This window comes from Orbicella franksi, chromosome 3, assembly GCF_964199315.1.
Source record: "Orbicella franksi chromosome 3, jaOrbFran1.1, whole genome shotgun sequence".
NCBI classification, from domain to species: Eukaryota; Metazoa; Cnidaria; class Anthozoa; order Scleractinia; family Merulinidae; genus Orbicella; species Orbicella franksi.
The window spans coordinates 22,856,092-22,880,686 of record NC_138147.1 but is presented as its reverse complement, the minus strand read 5'-3'; the positions used below and the strand labels follow the sequence as shown (position 1 = coordinate 22,880,686).

General features: G+C 39.3%; 2 protein-coding genes across 6 annotated transcripts in view; both read right to left on the bottom strand.

Annotated features, from left to right (window-relative positions):
• The window catches only part of LOC145482722 (ATP-dependent DNA helicase Q1-like), a 361,760-nt gene that overhangs the window by 103,232 nt on the left and 233,933 nt on the right, over nucleotides 1-24,595 (bottom strand). The gene's annotated exons all lie outside the window — the stretch shown is intronic.
• LOC145482684 (solute carrier family 2, facilitated glucose transporter member 3-like) overlaps nucleotides 1-24,595 on the bottom strand; it is a 102,928-nt gene that overhangs the window by 49,145 nt on the left and 29,188 nt on the right. For all 5 annotated transcript variants that reach the window (XR_014048796.1, XR_014048797.1, XM_081461323.1 and 2 more), the window contains 3 exons: nucleotides 14,276-14,406; nucleotides 8,756-8,880; nucleotides 4,697-4,830 (listed from right to left, as the gene is read on the bottom strand). Coding sequence is in view for 3 of the 5 variants with exons in the window: in XM_081461323.1 (XP_081317449.1) it covers nucleotides 4,697-4,830; nucleotides 8,756-8,880; nucleotides 14,276-14,406 (390 nt within the window). In the remaining 2 variants the exon portion in view is untranslated. The remainder of the gene's footprint in view (nucleotides 1-4,696; nucleotides 4,831-8,755; nucleotides 8,881-14,275; nucleotides 14,407-24,595) is intronic.

Here is a 24,595-nt window from a genome sequence, read left to right as displayed (position 1 = left end):
GCTTTCATGGGATACCAAGTAGCGCGTCAACTGCTTTGGATCGAGGGCAAAGACATTCAAAAAAGGGTTAAAGTTCTCAGTGGTCCCTTTGATCTGAGCCAAATTTCAAGTCATGTGACACCAGAAACTGCACACCCGGGCAGTGATCCATGCTACAATGCACGCCTCGTAGACCTACCTGAGACAACAGATTCAGTCCTTTCAGAAGAAGTTCCAGACATGCACATTACTTACTGTACCACCTTAGCAGTGGAATCTAAGTTGAAGAAGACAAGTATACCTGAGAATGTTATTCTAGGCAATGTTAGAGAAATGACGAAGGATGATGACGCTGTTATTGAGGAAGCCGCTGACAATACTGCAAAGCAACTTGCAGATGGATGGCTCACATGGGCAAAAACACAGCAGCCACCCACCACATCACAAGTTCCAAAAAACACTGAACAGAAACCTTGTGACTTAGTCGCTTGTGCTCCAAAGCAATGGCAACTTTCAGTCCAAACAAAAGAAATGGAAGCTTCTGGTCTCAACACATCCATATTGTCTCCTTTCTGTGATACCTTCCCAGAATTTGACTGTCAGGGTCATGAGTTTCCTCCAGTAGAAGAACATACCTGTGACCCCTACTAACCTGTTTACACTGATGCTGTATTTCAGGCCTTGGATCTATATGGCCCATAGTATTCTACTGTTGATGTAGATATTATGAAGGGATTCAAGGAACTTATCTGTCAATATCCTACTGCATTTCTTCTCCCTGGGAGTCCACTCAGAGCTGTCAAAGGGTTTGAACAAAGAATTGACACAGCAGATGCACCTCCCATCTATAGTCACCCATACAAGAAAAGCCCAGAAGAACTCAGAGCAATCAAAACAGAAATCGAACGGATGCTCAAGCTCAAGATAATACAACCGAGTCAATCAGAATGGAGTTCCACATGGATCCTGGTCTGCAAACCTCCAGAAAAGGGTAAACTGCAACCTCCAAGATTTGTGGTGGACTATCGTCACCTCAACAGTGTGACAGGAGGAGATGGTTATCCTCTCCCATCCATCTCAAGTGTTCTGGATGCTGTCAACCAAGGAAAAGTATTTGCAAAATGTGACTTGGTCAGTGGATACTGGCAGATTTCCGTCAGACAGTCAGATCGACACAAAACTGCACTCTGTACAAACCTGGGATTGTATGAATTTCTAAGGCTTCCCTTCGGATTGAAAACAGCACCAAACACCTTCCAGCAGATTTTGAACACTGTATTTGCTGACTATTTGCACAAGCGGCCTGTTGTTTATGCGGATGACATACTTCAGCGGGCAATGACAGAAAAGGAAGCCCTTGAACAGTATTCCCTGTTGTTTGAGAGACTAGTTAAAGTTGGCATGCAGCTGAAACCTTCCAAGTGTATATTCTTTGCAAGGGAAATCGAAATACTGGGACACCGTATCACCTAAGAAAGTCGAACACCGATAAGTAAAGGAGTAGAAGCAATCTTATCAATGCCCACACCAGCTAAAATTTCTGCAGTCAAATGTTTTCTTGGACTCTGTGGATATTTCAGAGACTTTATTCCATGTATGTCTACCTAAACACAAGCCTTGCGATCCCTCCTCAAGAAGGGTGTATCATTTCAGTGGACAGAAGAAACAGCGAGAGAGTTACTAGACTTGAAGCAAGCAATCACTGGCCCTGATGTTATGCTGTTCCATCCTGATTGGAATGCTCCGTTTGAATTACATGTGGATGCTAGCAAGCTTGGATGTGGAGTAATGTTGGCTCAAGAGAAGGATGGCATACTTTGCCCCGTCAGATTTACATCCCAAGCATTTACACCAGCTGAATCACGTTGGACAACTATGCACCAGGAACTCTTTGCAGTGAAATGGGGACTTGAACAGTTTTACTCTTATATTCTAGGCTGAAGAGTTAAACTGGTAACTGATCATGCAAATCTTAAATGGTTGACTACAATGGCACCACAACAGGCAAAAGTTGCAAGATGGTGCATGAGTATGGCTGAGTTCGACTTTTTCATCGAACACAGAAAAGGGGAAAGAAACGTCGTTCCTGATGTCCCCAGCCGTCACCCTGCCAAAGAGAACATTCCTGATGATAATGTTGTCATACCTCCAGAGAACGCTGCTATCGCATTTATTTTATCATCATCGCAACCTCAGTTGATGTTCCAAACCACACCCCTGAACTTGTTCGTGGAACATTTAAAAATGCCTATGGCTTGTCTATACAATGCATGTCTTATGCCTCAAACTGATGGCTTCAACACTGTCTGTCTTGCTACAGCTCCAAAGAGAGCCAAGCATGCAAAGGAGTCTCACGTCAAAAATTCAACCACAAGTCAGACCAAGACTCAAGAAGTCGGTAAATCTCTAGAAAGTTCATTGTCAGACTGCAATTTTCAAGACTTTGAAAATTTCGAATCTTTGAACCGCAATCATTCGAGTTTTGCAAAGCAACAAATACAGAATTGCTGTTGCAATCTATTAATCAAGTTTCATACCTCAAATCAAGGTATGTCAGCAATCAAGAACATTCCAAAGGAACATTTGCAGTGGGTTAAACAAATGGCAAAGCACTCGGCTGTTATTGACAGTTTGTTAATGTATCGAGATGAATTTATGGAAGACCCAAATCGCTACCGTATTTTGGTTCCCAATGAAATTAACTTCAGCGTCACCTAAAAGTATACCATGACTCACCGGTTGGTATGCGTCGAGGGTGGGAAGCTACCTACGGATCCCTTTCACATGACTTCTATTGGCAGAACATGGCTAAGCATGTGCGGAGCTGGATCAGGTGATGCCCCGCCTGTATCAAATTTAAGTCTACTGATCCCAAACATAGACCGATGCAAATTCGCATCTATGACCGTCCCTTCAACACCATTAGTATAGACTATGTTGGACAATTGCCTACTACCCCAACTGGTAACAAATGGATTCTGACTGCTGCTTGTCCGTACTCTAATTTCTTGCGTGCAATTCCAGTCCCAGATAAACAAGCAACTACTGGCGCACGAGCCTTGTTTAATGATGTCTTCTTGCAGTATGGCTTTCCAGCAGTCTTGCAGAGTGATCAAGGAGGAGAATGGCTTAATGCAGTATTACGCTAGCTAACAAAACTTCTCTCTATTGAACACATTATTACGACTAGTTACTGTCCACGCTCGAATGGAAGTACAGAACGCGTTCACAGATGGTTGAATGCAGCTGTAGGAATTTACTGTGAGAAATATCAGGAACGCTGGGAAGAATTTCTGCAGCCAGCGGTATATGCCCACAATGTATCTCCAATCCCTGGTACAGGTCAAATTACTCCATTCTTCCTGGTATTTGGATGTAATGCACCATCACCAGAAGTCATTACTCTAGACGTACCTGTAGAAACTCTCTCAAGAAGCTCTTATGCAGAGCAGCTTGCGTCTCGTATGTGCGAAGCACAAAAACTGTTTAACAGCATCAAAGCAGATATGAAGAGAACTCAAAGAGAATACTATGATAAATCATCCAGAGAACTTAACATAGCTGAAGGAAAGCAAGTTTATGTTAGAAGACCACCTCCAAGTTCACAACCCAAAGGATCAGCCACATGATTCATCCGTAGATTTGATGGTCCTTACACTGTTATAGGACATGTTCACGGTCACCAGGATCTGTTACGACTTCAACACAAATTCACTGAGGATGAGCTTAGAACCGTAAACATTGAAAAGATCATTGTTGTGCCAGATGAACTTTCAGAAGAAGCTTCTGATCTCAGAAATTATGAAGACCAACCACCTAACCCACAGGCTGTTACCACTCCACAATGACCCGCCCATAAGTGCACAGCAATTGATCCTGATTTAGCAAAGTTAGCATTTTCTTTTGGACAATATCTGAATAGTCTACCAGGTGCAAAGGAATATGCCTCAGAGGCCTGCAAAGTGGTGTACCAACAGATTCCCGATGGCCAGGAAATTTTGAAACCTTATGGAAAGCTAAAAGGACTGATTTCAAAGTGCCCTGATCTATCTATGTCTGGCAGATCACATGGTGGAACTTATATATTAACACTTGATAAAGACATGTTTACACCTTTAGTTTCCGAAAACTAAAATCCCTTTTAAGAAGGGGTGGGCTTGTGAGGATTTTGGACTGTTAAGATTTTCTTGTTAAAGTGTTTCACATTTATTCATCTGTCAACCTTATTCATCATGTAGGCTTTTGTTGTAAGTAAACTCCTTTTAAAAAGGGATGGACTGTAGTGGAATCATGGGACAACTACGTCACATGATCACAGAACACATGGGGCAAATGAGTCTTGTGTCATGTCAACGCTTTCTACTGAGATCACAGTTTATTTACAATATAAAGTTTGTGTTGCAACATTCTCGTCTCTTTCTTGTGCTAATTCCCTGCAATACGTCTACACCCTGAGGACCACCTCGCTTCTCAGTTACATAGGTCGGACATTAGTATGTCCTCCCAAATATGGCATGACATGGCATGTGGTCAATGGTGTTTAAAGCCAGAGTAACAGGTATAGTACATGAAGATGAAGTGATAAGGAATTCTATGAACATGCACCTCATATTCAGAGGGAGCCATAAGTTCTTCATGCTAAGGGGACCCGCACATTGTACATATACAGGTCGCTTATTTATTACTATGAATGCAAGGCCTCATTACCAACACTTACCTGTTTAAGTCCAAATATCAATCCTACAAGAATTCCTGTGACTATTCCTAACTGATTTAGTACACCAAGAGCACCTCGTAATCTGATTGGAGCAATCTCTGACAAATATACTGGGGCGACAGCAGTATTTACACCTGTTGAAAACATGCACCAGTCAATTTAAATTAGTGTCATCAGTTGTATATTTGAATATCTTATGAACAGTCACAATTATACAAAACGTATTCAAAACAATTTCAATTTCAGTTTTTCTATCAATGTCACATATTCAATTTAAGTAGAGATCTACAGATCCATAGTTTTAAAGGACCTACTCTGCAGAAATAGTTTCGTCTTTCCGAGAAAAACAACATTTTCAGTCTAACCTTCAGACTCAATTTAGCAAGTCCCAACTAGGCTGAAAATTGACCATTTTCATTTGATTTGCACTTTGGAACAATTGAGTGCAGAAAAGTAGTAACACAACCAGCTCATTGCAGAGCTATCCCTCATCCAAAACACACAATTTCAAGAGTAGTGGACTAATCCAATTGTTTGGTGGTAAACAAACCAGAGTATTCTCCAATGTTGAGTTGGTCGGTCAGTGAAAAGGACTGAAGGCTTTTGTGCAAAAAGGGCATACCGTATATAGCATTTTGGGCCGATTTTTATTTTTTTGCAGGATCGAGCTAATTTTTGGCAGACTGACTTGTTTTGACATGAAAAGCATTGTTGCAGTTTTCCGAGCGGCATCTTTTGGAGCTAATCCTTCGAAGGTGGATTTTGACGCGGCGCAAACTTAAACGGTTACTTTTAGCAGCTTCGACAGCATGGTTTTTTTTTAAAAATAGATGTTTTGATTTTTGAAAGAAGTAGAGAAACAGACCGGAAAAAAATATCGACCGACCTCGTATCGAACCGGTGTCACGACAAACAAACTCGAATACGGCTTGCGAAGCAACAGTAAGAGAATTGTGTAATTATATGAATAATAAAACTAGCGGCAAATACCACGCTTCGGTGACTTCATCATTTAGCAAAACAAAAGGTTCCTTTTGGTTTTCGCTCAACAAAAGATCTCCAAGATACCCCTGGAAAACTGAGTTTTTTGCATACGTTATTTCTCAAAAACGAAGCGCAAATCAACAAAAACAATTACGCAGCGATTCTTTTCATGTCAAAACTTTGCTTGAATTTTAAGCCATAAAACCAGGTTAGCATGTACCATTTTTTCATTTTACCTAAGAGAGGAGGCCCTAACACTCAGTTATTTGACAGATTCCACCACCTGTTTTTTTTTGGCAGAAGCCAGGCCTACAATAATCCACACCCCACCTGTACCCTGTGTGCAAAGACTTTTGCCGAGAAATATGCTAATAAGAGACACAGAGCAATTGATAATGTCGGCTTATTTGTTAAATTGTTAATTACTGGCGATTTCTGCGTGACAGCAGGTTGAATGACTACATCAAACAACACAACGGACCACAAACGTACAATAGCATAAGAATGATCAGCACTGATTCTTGGGGGATTCAAATTCACTATTTGCATAATGGCCATCTAAACGTAATGGAATACTGTTGAAATGGCAGAAAAGAAATGCTAAATGCTAAAAGCGGTCCACTCGACTTCGGGACCAAAAATAATTTTCCTTCATTTTTTGTCAGTGAAAAGGGTTTGACACACATATATTTTTTGCTTTGCTACGAGCCAAAATTGAATTTCGTTTTCATACGAATTTTAAGGCACATTCATTCGCTGGTAAGCTTAGAATTTTTCGAAAAGTTTTCATATTTCGTCAGTCAAAGTAATGAATGTACCTTAAAATTCGTATGAAAACGAAATTCCGTGAGCTGCATTTTAGGCGACGTAGCACGCTTCACAAAATCGGTGAATTTCACCTTTCTGATCACTGTCGACAACCTCAGTTCGGCCAAAATTCAATTTTGGCTCGTAGCAAAGCAAAACTAAGGAATTGGAAAATAATAAATTGCTTTTTATTTATATGTGTCAAACCCTTTTCACTGACAAAAAATGAAGGAAAATTATTTTTGGTCCCGAAGTCGAGTGGACCGCTTTTAGCGGGACTGCCACTTTAGTTGTTTTATGCTTAGGTAGCGCTTATATTTCGAGTTGAAGTTACTTAATGACAAATACAGTCTGTGATAGCACTTTTGGTCATGCATTCAACTGCTGGCGTGATTTTGATTTTTTTTTCAAATAATTTTTTGATGAGTACCTGATCGTTTGTCCAAACTGATGTTTGCATAAAGTGAAAGACCTACCCTAGTATAGTTAGAATCTAAAACCTTTTGGAATCCCGAGAAATGGCACATGGCCAAGCTGACAATTGTTTTCACCGACCGACTAACCCAATGTTTTTGTTTGTTTGTTTTTTTTGCATTTACTAGTAAATCAAAGTTTATATTTTTTATTTTCTATCTTTTTTAAAATTTATTTTCACTTATTGCAATACCATTACATTAGATACGAAAAAAAGATGCCTACTCTACTTACAAGAGGCATCGAAATAAAACTCTTCTTCTTTTGTTGAGGCAGTATATAAATAATATTTGGCTATAATCAAGCAGAGGTTTAAGCCAAGATGACGAGCGAAGTTGTCTGTCACGCCATACATTATTTCATTTTTATCGAGAGTGATCCTACCTCCGTTTTTGGAGCTCCACCAATTAGTAAAAAGAGACCAAAGACGGAAGGAAGGCTATAAATGAGTTGTATTGTATGTTCTTTTCGACTGGCTTCTTTCATCCTTCTTTCGGCTGTAGGCGTAACGAATTTACTCTTAACAAAGAATTTAGTTGCTGATCTGCAAGAGAGTTTATCTAAAGGTATCTTATCCTTCTCAGAACGTTTTTCTAAAGGTTTAGTAACATTTCCTTTGAGAATATTGATCCATTTTTGAGGGACTGCGTAACATAGACCGAAACAGTTTAAGAAGTGTGTTTTAACTTTGAACTTGCTGCAGAATTCCTCAAAAGTTAGCAATCTGTTACCTTGAAAAAAGTCTTCAATTTTAGTTAATCCAGCATCGTGCCATTTTTTGTAATAAATGGAATATCCTTCTGTCTTAATGTGATGGTTGTTCCAAACAATTTAATACCTGCTTTTTGTTATTAGGAGTACTGCAGTTAATTTTTTGCCAGGCGCACAGAGCTTCTTTGTAAAAATCAATCGGTATATCAACTTTAAGTAGCTTTAAGTCAAAATTACATTGCAGAAGAAACAGACCACCAACTGGTTGTAGGTAGGAAAGATGGATATGACTCCAACTTGCGGTTCCATTGCTGTCACTTAATCTTCTTACCCAAACGACTTTAAGCGCTTCAATGATTATTTGAAAATCAGGCATGTCTAGCCCTCTCTGCTCTTTCAGCCCTATCATTGTTCTGTATTTAATTTTAGCTTTCTTGATCCATACAAATGGAGTGATTGCTTGATTTACCATGGCGATGAATTTTGTTGGAAAAGTTAGAACAGATGTGTTATAAACGAGTTTGGGAATTGCTAAGGATTTTACAATCGTTATGCGACCATAAAGTGTAAAGTTTCTAGGATACCACAAGTTAAGGAGGCTTTCCATTTTGATTAGTTTCTGTTCAAAAATTCTTATTGCAAACAATTTCATCATTATACGAGAAATTAATTAACTCAATGTTGGAGAACACTCTGGTTTTGTACACCACCAAATAATTATATTAATCCAATATTCTTGAAATTGTGCTTTTTTGGACAAGGAATAGTTCTTACATAATTTGGTTGGAAACTACAAAATTTCTGTGTTTGATAGTTGCAGCATGTGAATCAAATGGAAATGATTGACTTTTACTACAGCCTACTTATATGCAAAAGTAGGGCAAATTTTGTTTTATTTTTTTATTATTTTTTATTAGTCTTACCACACTATGTTTGATTTTTGTAGGTCAACATTTGCTCTTAACCTCAGCAATCTGTGCCACAAATTCACAACCAAGCCCAGAAGGTGTGGAAAGTCTAATTAAACAGACCTACAATGTACTAAGCTAAGGGTAAATTGCAAACAACAAAATATAACCTTACCACTATTAAAGCCAACAATAAGGCGTCCAGTAATAAGTAATGATGGTGCTTTAGCGTGGTATGAGAAAAACATCATCATAGAGCCTAACAAGGCTGGTAGATTGTTCAACAATAGGGTTCTTTTACTGAAGAGAAAAAAAATTAAAACAGGTCTTCTGATGATTGGATATGCGGATTTTTTTATCTCATAAATAAATGAAAGTTTAAGGCCATGGTGGTATAAAACATGTGCATGTGTTGATTAAATCACTTTACAGCATCAACAATGGATAAAAAGTGCACAACAACAATCACAGGGTCTCACAAGTGTGTTAGAGAAAAACCTTCAAGAGTACTTCACAAGTCAGGGACCACAGAGGCCATTATTTTTAAATTGGAAGGGCTAAAAAATCTGGTAAAGAACCCTAACCCTAAAACCACTAAGGGGTCACTGTTTTGCCATTATTCATGCATCCAGTGCCCTAGACACTCAACCCAAGCAAAAAGTGCTCTAGCCCTTCCAGCCCCTCCCTTTTGTGGTCCCTATAAGTAATAATAACTTTGGAATACATTGGACAATGGTACATTTACATTGTGTTGCTCCAGACAATATCAATACCCCTTTGTCAGTTTGAACTGTCCCACCCCAAACAAACTTTTTCAAACTTTCCTTTTAAAAGTTTTCATTTTTGAAACCCACTACCCCCTTGGAATTTCCATTAACCTTCCTTGAAGTGGGTATAGATATTTTCTGGAACTCCACATTTCAGTAGGAAAGCCTCATGAAATGCAAGTAATGGAGATATTCTATCCTGCCTTGCATTTAGTGCATGTGGACCTGCTCAGGAATCAAGAAAGGCCTGCTCCTTTTAGAGCAAAAATATTGGAAAACAATCATCTGATATTTTTCAGACGAGCAGAACCTTTGATTTTGTGCCCAATAGTCACCTTACTGAGTAGCACCCTCTTTACTTTGAATCCATGGCTAACTGGTACCTCACAGAGTAGTGTATGCTTTGATTTGGTACATGTCAGGCTTCTAGCCAGGATTTGAAAAGTGGGCATCCAAAATGTGCTATAGGGTCGGTCTGCCAAATGAGCAATTTTTAAGACAACATATGAAAAATAAAACAATTTTCTTTAATAAGTGGCCATCCACAAGATGCCTGAATGCCCATCTGGCTAAAAGCCTGCAGGTACACATTCAATAGTCAACTTACTGAGTTGTACACTCTTTACTTTTATGACTAATTGTATGTTACAGGGCACATTGTGTAGTGTACACCATCTTGATTCTATGCTCAATAGTCATCTTTCTGAGCAGCGTCACTCTTTACTTTGATTGGTAAGTGGCACATTTCAGGGAAGTGCACACTTGAATTTTGTTACTCGCCAAGTAATTAAAAATTAAAATGATTTTTTTGGTTTTAAAGGTACTATAATTATGTATAAGTAGTGCACTCTTTGCTTAAATGACTAATCAGTTTGTTACAGAGTGGTGTACACTTTGCACAACTTTGAATCTTCTTGGTTTTAGGGGTCGGTACAAAACGTGGACCCCTCAATCTGGACCCCCTACTAAACCCCTTCTGGACCCCTATTTGGACCCCCTGGACCCCCATCTTAACCCTTCTGGACCCCCTTCTGGACCCCCATCTGGACCCCTTCTGGACCCCCATTTGGACCCCTTCTGGACCCCCATTTGGACCCCCTATTTTCTCTTCTGGAAAATACGAGCTCTATTTGGGTCGAGACAAAACATGGACCCCGCCAATCTTGACCCCCTACTGGACTCCCTTTTGGACTTTGACCCCTTCTGGACCCCTTCTGGAGTCCCTTCTGGAGTCCCTTCTGGACCCCCATTTGGACCCCCTTCTGGACCCCTATCTGGACCCCCTATTTTTTCTTCCAGAAAATATGGGCTCCTGATTTAAATAATTTAACTTAGAACATAACTCCATGAAGTCTATTAATTTAATCGGTGAGCAAAATGTGAAAAAATTAATGAATTCATGTAGCATTGTGTGTAGAATAATATAATGGCTGCGGCTGCACTATGAGAGTTAACTGGGTTATTTCTAATTAATGAATTACGATTAACCGGGTAACTGAAAAATTGTGAGTGGCCACTATTTTTGGCAGTTCATTGAACTTAAACCGGGTTAATGGTTAACATGGAAATTAATTAAAGAACAATAGGTTTTTAACCGAGTGAGGTTAATTTTAAACTACCTTTCTGTGTGGTCTAACCCAGCATAGTGGTCTCTTATCAGTGCCGTGCCTTGCCTTTTTCGTGAAATGTGTCAGTCATCATGGTCTGTATGTGACATGTTGTTCACTGTGGCACAAACAAGTGCATAATCCTCTACTGGCCATGGCAAGTGGTAACAACAGTTTGAAACAGTTTTATTACTAGAACGGATTTCTAGTTTTTTCCTAATATGTGTTGGCTATACCATATCAGTCAAGTTTGCAAGGAACCTTCACACCTGAACCAGGGCCTGAACAAGAAGCACTCATTCACCTTAGAAGGTGAAATTTTAATCGACCTCTGCAAAGAACACAAGAATATGTCAAAGCGAAGGGGCAGTTCGTTAAAATGGCAAGAAATGCAGATGAATGAATGAATTCATGAACAATGTTAAGTGAGCTGCATTTTCCAAACATAAAAGCTGTAGACTGAAAGCGTTTCCCAGTTCCTAGATGCCATAATTCACACTTCTCTGTTGATAAAGATGTTCAGGAGCAAATGTTTCTTTTTGTCATAAATGAAAGAATATGACAAGTTCTTAGTGAAAGGACTCGATGTTCATTCTGAGGTGCTCTCTATAACAGCCACGGTATTAAAGTCACGCATGGCAAGATTCCTAGTGATTTCTCAAATCCTGGCTGATTTTTCAGATAGAGTCAAATTCGAGGACGATTCATTCGATGGCGATGGAAAACGCTCTGACGTCTACACAAAATCAACATCGTGTTTGAAAGAACTGCCTTGGAAATTCATGTATAGTGCGCATGAGAAGGAAGACAGACGGCCTTATCCATGAATGTAAAGAGACTGAAGGACACGAAAACAAAGAAAAAGAATCAAGAAAATAAAAGACCATAGTTCTCAAAGTCTGTCGTTTTGTTGGTTTATCCATGTCATGACATCAATAATTGAGTTCACTCACTTCATAACCAATTTCAATGCAGCCGCCCATTAAATATAACCCCGTTGTTTTGTCATAACCAACCTTTAACCGGGTTAAGTTTTTTGGGAATTTTAACCAGGTTTCTTAAAAAATAAACTCAGTTAACTCCAGCTACAGCCATCATATTATTCACAATGCTGCAAGAATTCATTGTTTCTTCACATTTTGCTCCCGGATTAAATAGACTTCATCATGTTATGTTCTAAGTTTAATTATTTAAATCAGGACCCCATATTTTGTGAAAGAAAAAATAGGGGGTCCAGATGGGGGTCCAAATGGGGGTACAGAAAGGGGGTCTAGATGGGGTCCAGATGGAGTCCAGATGGGGTCCAAACAGGGGTCCAGTAGGGGTCCAGGTTGAGGGGTCCACGGTTTTGTACCGACCCAGTCTATTTAATCAGTGGGACCCCTCAATCTGGATCCCCTACTGGACCCCTTTTTGGACCCCATCTGGACCCCATCTGGACCCCTTCTGGACCCCCATTTGGACCCCCATCTGGACCCCCATCTGGACCCCCTATTTTTTCCTCCACAAAATATGGGTTCCTGATTTAAATAATTAAACTTAGAACATAACACGGTGAAGTCTATTTAATCAGTGAGCAGGATGTGAAGAAATTAATGAATTCACGCAGCATTGTGTCTAGAATAATATAATGGCTGCGGCCGCACTATGAGAGTTACCAGGCTATTTCTAATTAATAAGTTACAATAAACCAGATTACCCAAAAATTGGCCGCTATTTTTGGCAGTTCATTGAACTCAAACCGGGTTAACAGTTACCATGGAAATTAATTGAAGAACAATACATTTTTTAACTGAGTTAGTTTAATTTTAAACTACCTTTCTGCATGGTGTAACCCAGGTTTGTGGTCTCTTATCAGTGCCATGCGTTGGCTTTTTCATGAAATGTGTCAGTCATCGCGGTCTGTATGTGACATGTTGTTCACTGTGGCGCAAACAAGTGCATAATCTTCTAGTGGCCATGGCAAGTGGTAACAACAGTTTGAAACAGTTGTATTACTGGAACAGATTTCTAGTTTTTTCCTAATATGTGTCGGCTATACCATATCAGCCAAGTTTGCAAGGAGCCTTCACACTTGAACCATGGCCTTAACAGGAAGCGCTCATTCACCTTAGAAGGAGAAATTTCAATCGACCTCCACAAAAAACACAAGAGTACGTCAAAAGGAGGCAGCAGTTCATTAAAATGGCAAGAAATGCAGACAAATGAATGAATTCGTGAACAATTTTACGTGAAGTGCATTTTTGAAATACAACAGCTGTGGACCGAGAGCATTTCACAGTTTCTAGATGCCATAATTCACACTTCTCTATCAATAAAGATGCTCCAAAGCAAGTGTTTCTTTTTGTCATAAATGAAAGAATACGCAAAGTTCTTAGTGAAAGGACTTGATGTTCATTTGGGTATAAAAGTCATGCATGGTAGGATTCCAGTCAAATTCGAGGACCATTCATTCAATGGGAGTGGAGAACACTCTGATGTCCACACAGAATCAACACCATGTTCGAAAGAACCGCCTGGGATATTCACCTATAGTGTGCATGAGAAGGAAGAGAGACTGCCTTAGCTGTGAATGTAAAGAAACTGAAGGACACAAAAACAGAAAAAGAATCAAGAAAATAAAAGACTGTAGTTCTCAAAGTCTGTCATTTTGTTGGTTTATCTACATCATGACGTCAATTGAGTTCACCCACTTCATAATCTATTTCAATGGAGCCACTCATAAAATGTAACCCCGTTGTTTCGTCACAACCAACCTTTAACCAAGTTAAGTTATTTGAAAATTTTAACCAGGTTTCTAAAAACTAAACTCAGTTAACTGCGGCTGCAGCCATCATATTATTCACAACGCTGCCTGAATTCATTGTTTCTTCCCAATACGCCTACTGATTAAATAGAGCCCGTATTTTCCAGAAGAGAAAAAAGGGGGTCCAGAAGGGGGCCCAAATGGGGGTCCAGAAGAGGCCACAAGGGGTTAAGATGGGGGTCCAGGGGGTCCAAATGGGAGTCCAGAAGGGGTCCAGAAGGGGTCCAAAAGGGGGTCCAGTAGGGTGTCCGGATTGAGGGGTCCACGTTTTGTACCGACCTGGATGTTGTCATTACGTTACTTATATTCTCCTATAAAACTTCAGTTGTTCATATAAAAATGCTGATTTTAGCAATAGCCAGGCCTTGAAAGCTAATGAGATCGTTCAAGCTATGAAGTGAACAGGTCAAAGGCACTCTCTTTATCTTGGTTTACTTCAGGTAATAAATCTTCAATGTGCAGAGTTCCATGAAGATAAAACTGCTACGTTGTACATGTAGAAGGGAGCAACTCACCTGCCTAGTGAACTGGCAATGACTGGACCAACAAGAGCACCAGACATTCCACCAACAGCAAATATCGCCACAGCTGTGGACCACATCAAACTTGTAAACTCTGTGTGTTTATTGAAATAATTCCTTATGTTCTGTTCAAAAACACAAACAATTGAGAGTCAAATGAAATAGTCAAACTTCTCCTTATAGACACCTCCCCCAACACAAACACAGTTCCCTTATTCCCAATGAAACCAGATTTATCTAATAATAAGGACACTTATCTCTGCCCCAGCCCTCACCACACATTTTTCACATTTGCATCTTGTTACAGGATTTGAAGTACAAATTTAATCAGGGCTTGCAAAAACAATTGAATTCTAGCTTGCCCTTTGAACAATTAAGCAGCTCTCAAATCTTGCTTGCCCTAGGCAAGTCCAAGTTTATTTTTAAGCGATGACATCATAAGTCATCGCGAGATGCTGGACTGTGACATTCCTTTGGATAAATGACTTCATCCTTATGTCACATGATTTATCCTGAATCAAAGTGAGGAGAACTGGGAACTAAACTCGTTTCCTTACAAACTGCCATCTTGATTTTCGGGCTTACACAGTATTTTGCGAAACAAAACAAAACTGTATTTTGCAAAACGAGCTCTTGGAAGACGCTAACGATATGTAACTTATTTCTTCTGATTTTGTAGATACCACTCGATGCAGTGATGATTTTTGAACATAGAGCTTGAGCCAAAAGGTCAGAAGTGCCCTCGTTTCGCAAATTACCAATATGTATTTTGCAAATCGAGCTCTTCAGAGACTCTAAAGATATGTAATTTACTTCCTCCAATTGTTAAACACTTTTGAAAGATTTTAAAAATGGTCCTGTAACCAGGTGGTTGATTCATGATTGAAAAACGTTACTGTGGTTTAAAAATGTAAAAATGTTAGTAAAAATTCTTTTTGTAAAAGTCCCAACGTTTTGGCTAAAACTTCAGCCTTCATCAGGGGAAAGTGACAAGGAATTTGTTGAAAAGGCACGTTCTTATACTATGCAAATCGGCAAATTGGAGCTAATTATGTTCTGTCCCTAATCTTCAAAGATCTTATGTAGAAGCACAAATTGACACAACAGACGTATTTTAGAAGCATGGGAAATTAACACTTGTAGGAATCCGCTGAACTGTGATGATGGTATGCATTTGCCACACAAATTTTTAAATTTAGCCCTAGGGGACAGAACATAATTAGCTCCGCTTTGCTGATTTGCATAGTATAAGAACATGCCTTTTCAACAAATTCCTTGTCACTTTCCCCTGATGAAGGCTGAAGTTTTAGCCGAAATGTTGGCACTTTTACAAAAAGAATTTTTACTAACATTTTTACATTTTTAAACCAGAGTAACGTTTTTCAATCATGAACTTTACATAGATACAACTTGATGTAGTGATGATTTTTGAAGAAAGCATTTGAGCCAAAAGGTCAGAAGTACCCCGTTTTGCAAATTACTGATTTGTATTTTGCAAAATGAGCTCTTCAAAGACTCTAAAGATATGAAACTTATTTCTTCTGATTCTTAAACACTTTTCGTAGATACAACTCGATGTAGTGCTGATTTTTAAGCCGAGAGTTAGAGCCAAAAGGTCAGAAGAGCCCCATTTCGCAAATTATGTTCAATTTCATGCACAGTAAGGATGCGCAGAAACAATAAGCACATACATCCTTAAGGTTGTAAAAATGGCAAAATAACTAAATAATATTAAAAGTTAGGGGAGAAACTACTTCTTTTGGTGCTTAATTTAGGAGTTTTGACTTTATTGTATTGAATTAAAACCAACATCAATGGAAACGAATGAAAGGGTTTTGCTCACTCCCACCACTCCTCTGTGCATTATTTTTTCATCCTGTTTCATTCTCTTCAATCTCCTCACTCCACAGACAGGTTGTACCTTCAGTTACTTCTAGTTACATTTTAAGAATCCCATTGTTTGTTTATTTTGCAATTTCTAGCCAGAATTTTTGAAATGGTAGTTAAACATCATAATTGCTTCTGCATGCATTGCATGACATTTATTTTATTTAGTTCAAACACAACTTGCCCCGACCCTCGCCCATTGGGCAAGTGAGAATGAAAAGTTAATTGCCCAGCAGGAAAATCTGCTTGTCCCAGGTGACCAGATGGCACTTTTTTGAGTGCTCTTAATGTATTACAGTGGCTGAGAAACACAAATCCCCTATGGCTTAGCTTATTATTCATTTACTACAAAGGGTAGCATGGATAATGCAGTGATGAGTGTATTTGCCTCCCAAAGAGGTAGCCCAGGTTCAATTCTTGCCTGGTAACATAGGTTAGTTGGGTTTGTTGTTGGTTATCCAATCTCTTCCAAAGAATCAACATGTCCAAATTCCAAGTCGACCAGGATAGAGGACCTGCATGAAAACTAGCTACCTCTCTAAATATTGCAATTTGTTAATTAACTAATTTGTTTACTTATTTCTCTAGAGGGAGCAACTACACAAACAAGATAATCACAGGGGTGTGCTTTGTTTTATCAATTTCTTGTTTCTTTTAGAGGGGAGGAAGCAAATACAATTCTATGAAAAAACAATTTTGTTCTGTGTTTCTTCATCCTTACTTTGGTAGGTTTTATTTAACTAACTGGTCTTTAAGGTAGTCTATAATGTTGGAAAATTTCATATTAAATGTTAAGTCAGTCTTGAAAACATTGAAGTTGTTAACCTCAATTCTGAACTGAACTACATGGCTTTGTTTTCCTTATTTATTTCCAACATCTCAGTGTTCTTAGTTGATTACGTACTCAGTCAGCAAACCCAGTTTCAACTGAGATCATTAAATTTGATCACAAACTTGACTGAGAGAGTGTATATGATCTTGGCAAACTTCAGGCATATCACAGATATCCTTACCCACCAGAAATAATACTGTACATTCATATAATTTTGAAGTACAAAGTTTAAGACAGAAAGATCATGCAAGAGGTAATAATCAGTCTGTGTAAGCTAGAGGGTAATGGTTGGGTTTAAAAATTCATTCAACTAGGCAGCTGGAGCGATCCTACTTATGATTGGCTGCATAGAGTTAGTTTCTTGTCAGGACTTTCAATTTTGGCCATAACTCAGATTTCTTACTAAGAGAAGGAAGACTTGTTGACAGAAATTAGGGTACTACGTACAAGTACGCAAGACAAACAAATTTAAACAAGAGGGATTATTTGTTGTATGAGTGCACTTGTTTCAAAATGCACCATTTAATAGTGTAATCAGTACCAATCCATGTAAGTTCCCTAATTTACTTTTTGTCGGGTATACCTTTCCAAAAATGATTATTAATTTTCATACATGGTGTCCTCACTGTATCTACATACTTGTGAGGACATTGCAAGAAAACTATGGCACAGTTTTGGGAAATGACATACCCAGCCACTGTTAATTCTCAACAAAAATAACAGAAAAAAAAGGAAAAAATCCTTTGTAGCAGATTTGAACCAAGATGGTAGACAAATACTCCACTCCTGTGTCCTGCCAACTGAGCCATCATGGCATCATATATATATATATATACATACATACATACATACATACATACATACATACATACATACATACATACATACATACATACATACATACATACATACATACATACATACATACATACATACATACATACATACATACATACATACATACATACATACATACATACATACATACATACATACATACATACATACATACATACATACATACATACATACATACATACATACATACATACATACATACATACATACATACATACATACATACATACATACATACATACATACATACATACATACATACATACATACATACATACATACATACATACATACATACATACATACATACATACATACATACATACATACATACATACATACATACATACATACATACATACATACATACATACATACATACATACATACATACATACATACATACATACATACATACATACATACATACATACATACATACATACATACATACATACATACATACATACATACATACATACATACATACATACATACATACATACATACATACATACATACATACATACATACATACATACATACATACATACATACATACATACATACATACATACATACATACATACATACATACATACATACATACATACATACATACATACATACATACATACATACATACATACATACATACATACATACATACATACATACATACATACATACATACATACATACATACATACATACATACATACATACATACATACATACATACATACATACATACATACATACATACATACATACATACATACATACATACATACATACATACATACATACATACATACATACATACATACATACATACATACATACATACATACATACATACATACATACATACATACATACATACATACATACATACATACATACATACATACATACATACATACATACATACATACATACATACATACATACATACATACATACATACATACATACATACATACATACATACATACATACATACATACATACATACATACATACATACATACATACATACATACATACATACATACATACATACATACATACATACATACATACATACATACATACATACATATATACATACTGAGTCTCATCTCCCACCATCTTGGAAACCTACTGATGTTGTACCTGTCCCCAAGGAAAAGCTGGTGAAAGATAGCAATAAAAATCTTCACCCCATTTCCCTTCAGTTTTATCAAAGATAACCAAGGAATTCGTCGTTGAGCAGCAGGTTGAGCCAGCCATGCTTAAAAAGATCAGAGAACCAGTATGGAGCCATTCCTAAATCATCAACCATGCACGTGTTAATTAGTATGCTTGACTCATGGACCAATAACACACTGACGGAACCGGTTCTACCTTTAGAGTGGTATTTTTTGATTATAGCAAAGCTTTTGATCTGATTGATCATGCAATTCTTGCTAGGAAACTGACATCCTTGGACATTCCCTATAGCACCTTCTGGATCATCAACTTCCTGAAGGACTGTAAACAGACTGAGATTAAACTAGGTTGTGATTTCATGTCGGAATGGAAAGATGTACTAGCTGGAGTCCCTCAGGGAACAAAATTGGGTCCACGGTTATTCATTCTTATGATAGATGATGTTGGTGCCCTTGATATAGATCTTTGGAAGTATGTAGATGACACAATGATTGCCAAGCCCATTCCAAAGAACAGGGCGAACAAAATCCAAGATGCAGTAAATGACTTAATTCCTATTAGTCCTCAGTAAAAAGGTTTCAACTTGACAAGAGGAAATGTAAAGAAGTGCACATATCCTTTACTAAGAGTGACCCAGACTTTCCACCCATCATCATCAATGGGAAGGCTATCAATGTTGTACATTCTGCCAAATTGCTCCGCCTTAATATTTCTAATGACCTAAGATGGAACTGTCATATTGCAGAAATATTGAAAAAGGGGTCCATCGACTGTACTTTCTTAGACAACTGAAAGGGGCTAACATTGCGCCCAAAGACGTTGTGACATTCTATACCACCTGCATTCGTCCTATCATGGAATACGCAGTATTCCACCATGGCCTCCCCAAGTACCACGCAAGATCTGATCAGCTTGAATCTCTACAGAAGCACGCATTCAGGATTATTTTTCCTTTGTTGTCCTCTAGGGATGCTATGCCAGCAGCAAACCTAATCAGCCTCAGAGAACACTGCTGTGGTATATCAGCAAAGCTTTTTGCCAAAATAATTAGCAATCAAGATCACAAGCAGTAGTAAATGGAGCATTCGACAAATACCACCAACCTCTGCTGCCGCGGCTCGCCTCGCCGGCTCGGCTCGCTTCGGCAGCAGGAGGTTGGTTGTATTTGTCGAACATTCCATGCATTACTGAGGGGCACCATCAGTAACCCTTGCTTTGTCTCCACCCCCTTTTGAACATTGCCCCTCGGCAGCGGGAGGTTGGGGACCGCTCTGTTTTTAGATTCTGGGACAGGCAAATCCACATTATGTTTAGAGTCTCACCTTCAGCTTGACTCAAAAATAAGGCGGAATTTGCCCACCCCTAATCTGAGCTTGCCCGTCCCCAGAACTCTCATTATCCTTGTATGTTAAAGCACACGAAATAATTAAAGATTAGCGGTCTTAGACATAACAAAATGGGCTGCGGTAGACATGGATTCCTCAACACAAGCCACATGAAAAACAAAAGAGCAAGACCGGTGAGGAAAGAAGAGCCTATCTGCGGCTTAGTAAAAAACTTCAATACAGAAAGAAAGAAAAACGCTGTCAAGACTGTATATCTGTTGGAAACAACGGTTGGAATCATGCAAAGTTTAGACCCACAAGAATTGGTCAATTTTCTCTTGTCAAAATAAGTATGAAATTCTTGTGTGCCAAATCTGTAATTAAATGTATAGCAATATTATAAAAATGGCTGAGGGTAAAAAGTCTCACAATTTCTGCAACTGTTTGGAAGAGCTTGAAGAAAACGAAATGTCCACCCGGTTGGAAGGTCTTGAAGAAGAACAAGAAAAAATGTACAACAGGTTGGAAGAACTTGAAGAAGAAAAAGATGAAATGTACACCCGGTTGTAAAAGCTAGAAGATTCTACCAAACTATTAAGAAGTTTTGCCACCTTTGAGGCAGGCTTTTTGGTTGCGAGGATAGCAGTCGCTGTGACGAGGCTAGCCTTCGGCCTTGACAAAAAATAAGCAATTGAAGCTTAGAAAAGGGCCAGTTGAGCAAAGCCAAAACTTTCCAAATACTCAAGAGAAACAACAGGAGACAAGTGGTGGTGCTTTGGAATTCTGAATGATGAAAAATTTCATTACTCTTAACTGAGTTTGTTTTTTTTTTTCTAGCCTCTTCCATCGCTTGAATGATTTGATGTTATATTTCTTGACTCTTACTGCCAAGTAGGCAGCGAAAGTTCGCTGAGAATGAAGCAAATAGCATGAATTACTACAATCATTTCTATATAAGCGAGAATTTTTATTCAAAACAGAAAAAAACAAAACTGGTGGCCACCAGAACCTCTCAGGAGTGATTTGGAATTTGGAATTTGGAGTGCACCCATCCCTCCTGAGAGATTTTCAATTTATTCTTTCCCACCTCCACACTGCTCCTAGAGCGCTAACAGACTTGTTATGTGAGCCAAGGATCTCATTATTTGCCCTTCGGCATGAGGCTGAACCGGCACTTCCGCCGTTTCCACGACCATAGCTCTACCCAACAGCCTGACACCATCTTAAGGCAATTAATCAGTTTATCCCATGGCATGGCAGCGGGGGTTTTTCACCATGCCATAGGAGGTGAAGCATACAGGTATACGATGGAAAGCCCCTGATTTTTCTAACCACAGTATACAAGTATACAACACAGAATTTGTGTCACATGTCTGAAACTCTTATATATCATTTGAGGCAAGATTTTCTACACTTGTGGAGCAAAAAAATGAGTCTTCTGAACAATATGACGTCAGGGAAAGTCCCGTAAGGCAATCAAGTGGAACTGACGATCATCGTTTCATAATATGCAAATGAAACCGCATGTTTTCAAATGTTAATTCAAAGCAGTGGGGTCAGTTATTTTTTTAATCAATTCGGCTTCGACTTTGCCACAGATATCTTTCTCCAGTTTGTCAACATCAACAATCTTTCTGCTCGCCGGTTGGCCAAGCAGCTTGGCTCAGACTTGTTCCTTCAGGAAGTTGTACTATTGAAACTCAGAAAGAATGACCTCAAACTCGTGGGCAGACACGGCGTTATTCAAAGCTTTGGATAACAATCTGTTGACTGTGTCACGTTTGGCGACGGCGAGCGTGGTAACATCTTGATGCTTTTTAATTTTTGCCTCAAGTTTCCTGCTGGCTATTATTAGCCCTGAAGAAATGAGAGCGAAACAACCACCAATGCCGCCTGATGGAACTGTGGCCGGCAGGCCAACCACAGACAGAGCCGAACTGAGGCTCGCGCTTGAAAACGTAACCGAGAGAACACTCTAACCCGCAGCACCCCAATTAACGAATTTTTTTACCCGTTTGTATTTCTACGCAATGAGGCGATGGTGGCCGACCTCTTGGTCCAAAAATTCGGCCATCTCGTCGATCTTTTGCAAATGGAAATTTTCAGCTGGTGCCATCAGTACGGGATAGAGAGGCTCCTCAGAAGGAGCGGAAGGCAAAACGTTTGCAGAGTCAAATTCCAGAGGCATGCCTTTGAAATCAAAGAGCTTGCCATGTTCATCTTTGACGCTGACAGTTATGCTATTTACATGGGCGTCTGTCGAACAGTCGCGCAACACCTGTTGAGGGGTAGAATTGTAGCTTACCTTGACATAAAGCAAGCCTTTTATGTCAAATCTAACCAAAACATCTGATCTATTCCCATTTAAAAAGTTTTTGGTCTTGTCAAGCAGATCGCAATGAATGAAATAGGTGCTTGGGCTGTTAAGCTTTTTGACATAAGAAATATCGCTTAGTGTCACCCCGATGCCAAGCAACCAAGCCAAAGCGTAACTAACTGAAATTTGTCGTTTTTTCTGTTGTGTCTTGATCCCTTCTTGTTATTTTTAGAACAGAGTGAGGTTTATTTCTTTCTACTGCAATTTTTGCCTCATTTTTATAATTTTTGAAACTCTCTGTTAGCTCTTTTGCAAGGCTCTCAACAGTATAATGCCCCTGAGGCAAAGAGGCAAGCACACCACCAGACTCTTTGAAATATATTTGCCCCACTCTTTCAAGATTATGCCAGCTATTGTACAAACTGCAAGAGAGGAGTCTGATGAAATGTACCTTCGGGAGCAGCTCCTCAAAGTACACAGTTTCTCCGTTATTTTGCACAACAATCGTAAGCACCACCATTATATTGTACAAATATAACATATTCAAAATGGATAGCACTATGTTCAAGCACTTTGAAAAATGGGCGCAAAGGCCCAATACGAAAGCCAAAGAAGCCACAGCCCAGACAAACACGTGGACCGCATTCACAAAACAGTTCCCGAATGCTGATAAAAACCAATTCGTGGCACAAATCAATATTGATGAAAATTGGAATGTGTCAGCAGAAATGTTCTTCAAGGCAGAAAAAGGTTTCCTTCAAAGCATGTTTGGTTCAGACAGGCGGTACTGGAGCCAAAAAATGAAAGCCGCTCTTGGTTTGACAGGTATGGCAGGCTTTCCATATCAGTTGTTGCCCAGAAAAACCGAAAAAGGGCTGCCAATACCAGCCGTAGATTTCACAAAAACAGTGCTAAGCCTGAAAACTCTTCAACCAACTCATAAACATCGACATGACCCCAGACACCTTCTTCATGACACAATTCAGAGAAATCTTCCAACAAACAAAATTCAGGCACAACAGTGCAGCCGAATCAAAACGGTGGCTTGGCGGGCCCCACATGTCATATTGGCCCCAACAGCTCAACTTCGCTGTGTTTTGTGCAACACAGGGGTGTGGAATTTCACGAGAAATCTTTGACAGCGGGCTGGCACTGCCGCCGCAAATAAAAGCATTTTATAAATTCCCCATCTATTTCACGGTCAGGCGCATTTTGTACCAGCTTGCTGGAATTCAGCGCATCAGCACTTTGCCAGGCAATCCAACATTCAACAAATCAGACAACCATTCTGACGTGGCTTCATACAAAAGAATCTGCGACGAGTTCGGCATAAGCCCCTCAAGTGATTTTCACTTCACAAACGGGGCCAACCACAGGCTTGGAAGCATATACTTTTATGTGTTAGGCCGCTCAATGAAAACAAAAAACCCGTACCCAGGCTACAATAAATTCAGTGATGAAGGTGGGAAAGCCATCAAAGGAAATCTGATTTATTACATCAAGCCAGAGGATGTGCCCCAGTACAACTGTTTCGCCCCAAACACAGCCTCTGGGTTGACATAAGCAGGTCTGGCGCGCATAAACCAATCAATCGAAGCGTTCGTTTACTGCATCTTGGGCACACAGGTGAATGTACGCAGCAGTATTCTTGGCCAAGGCAGCCAAGTGAAAGAAGCCCAGAGCGAGTTTCCGGTGTTGATGGAAGACGCAATCAGACACCCCGACCTGGCTCAGAGCATGCAAAGGTACCAGCTGGTGGTGGATGAAGCTAAGGTAAGGCTCAACCTGGCGGTCTGCTTTGGGGCGTGGCTGATGCCTGCAAGAATGATCATCAACACAGAAAGCAGTTGGTTACAACAAAAAGCTGAAACAGGCTGTTGCTGGAATGAAACTGGGGGTTA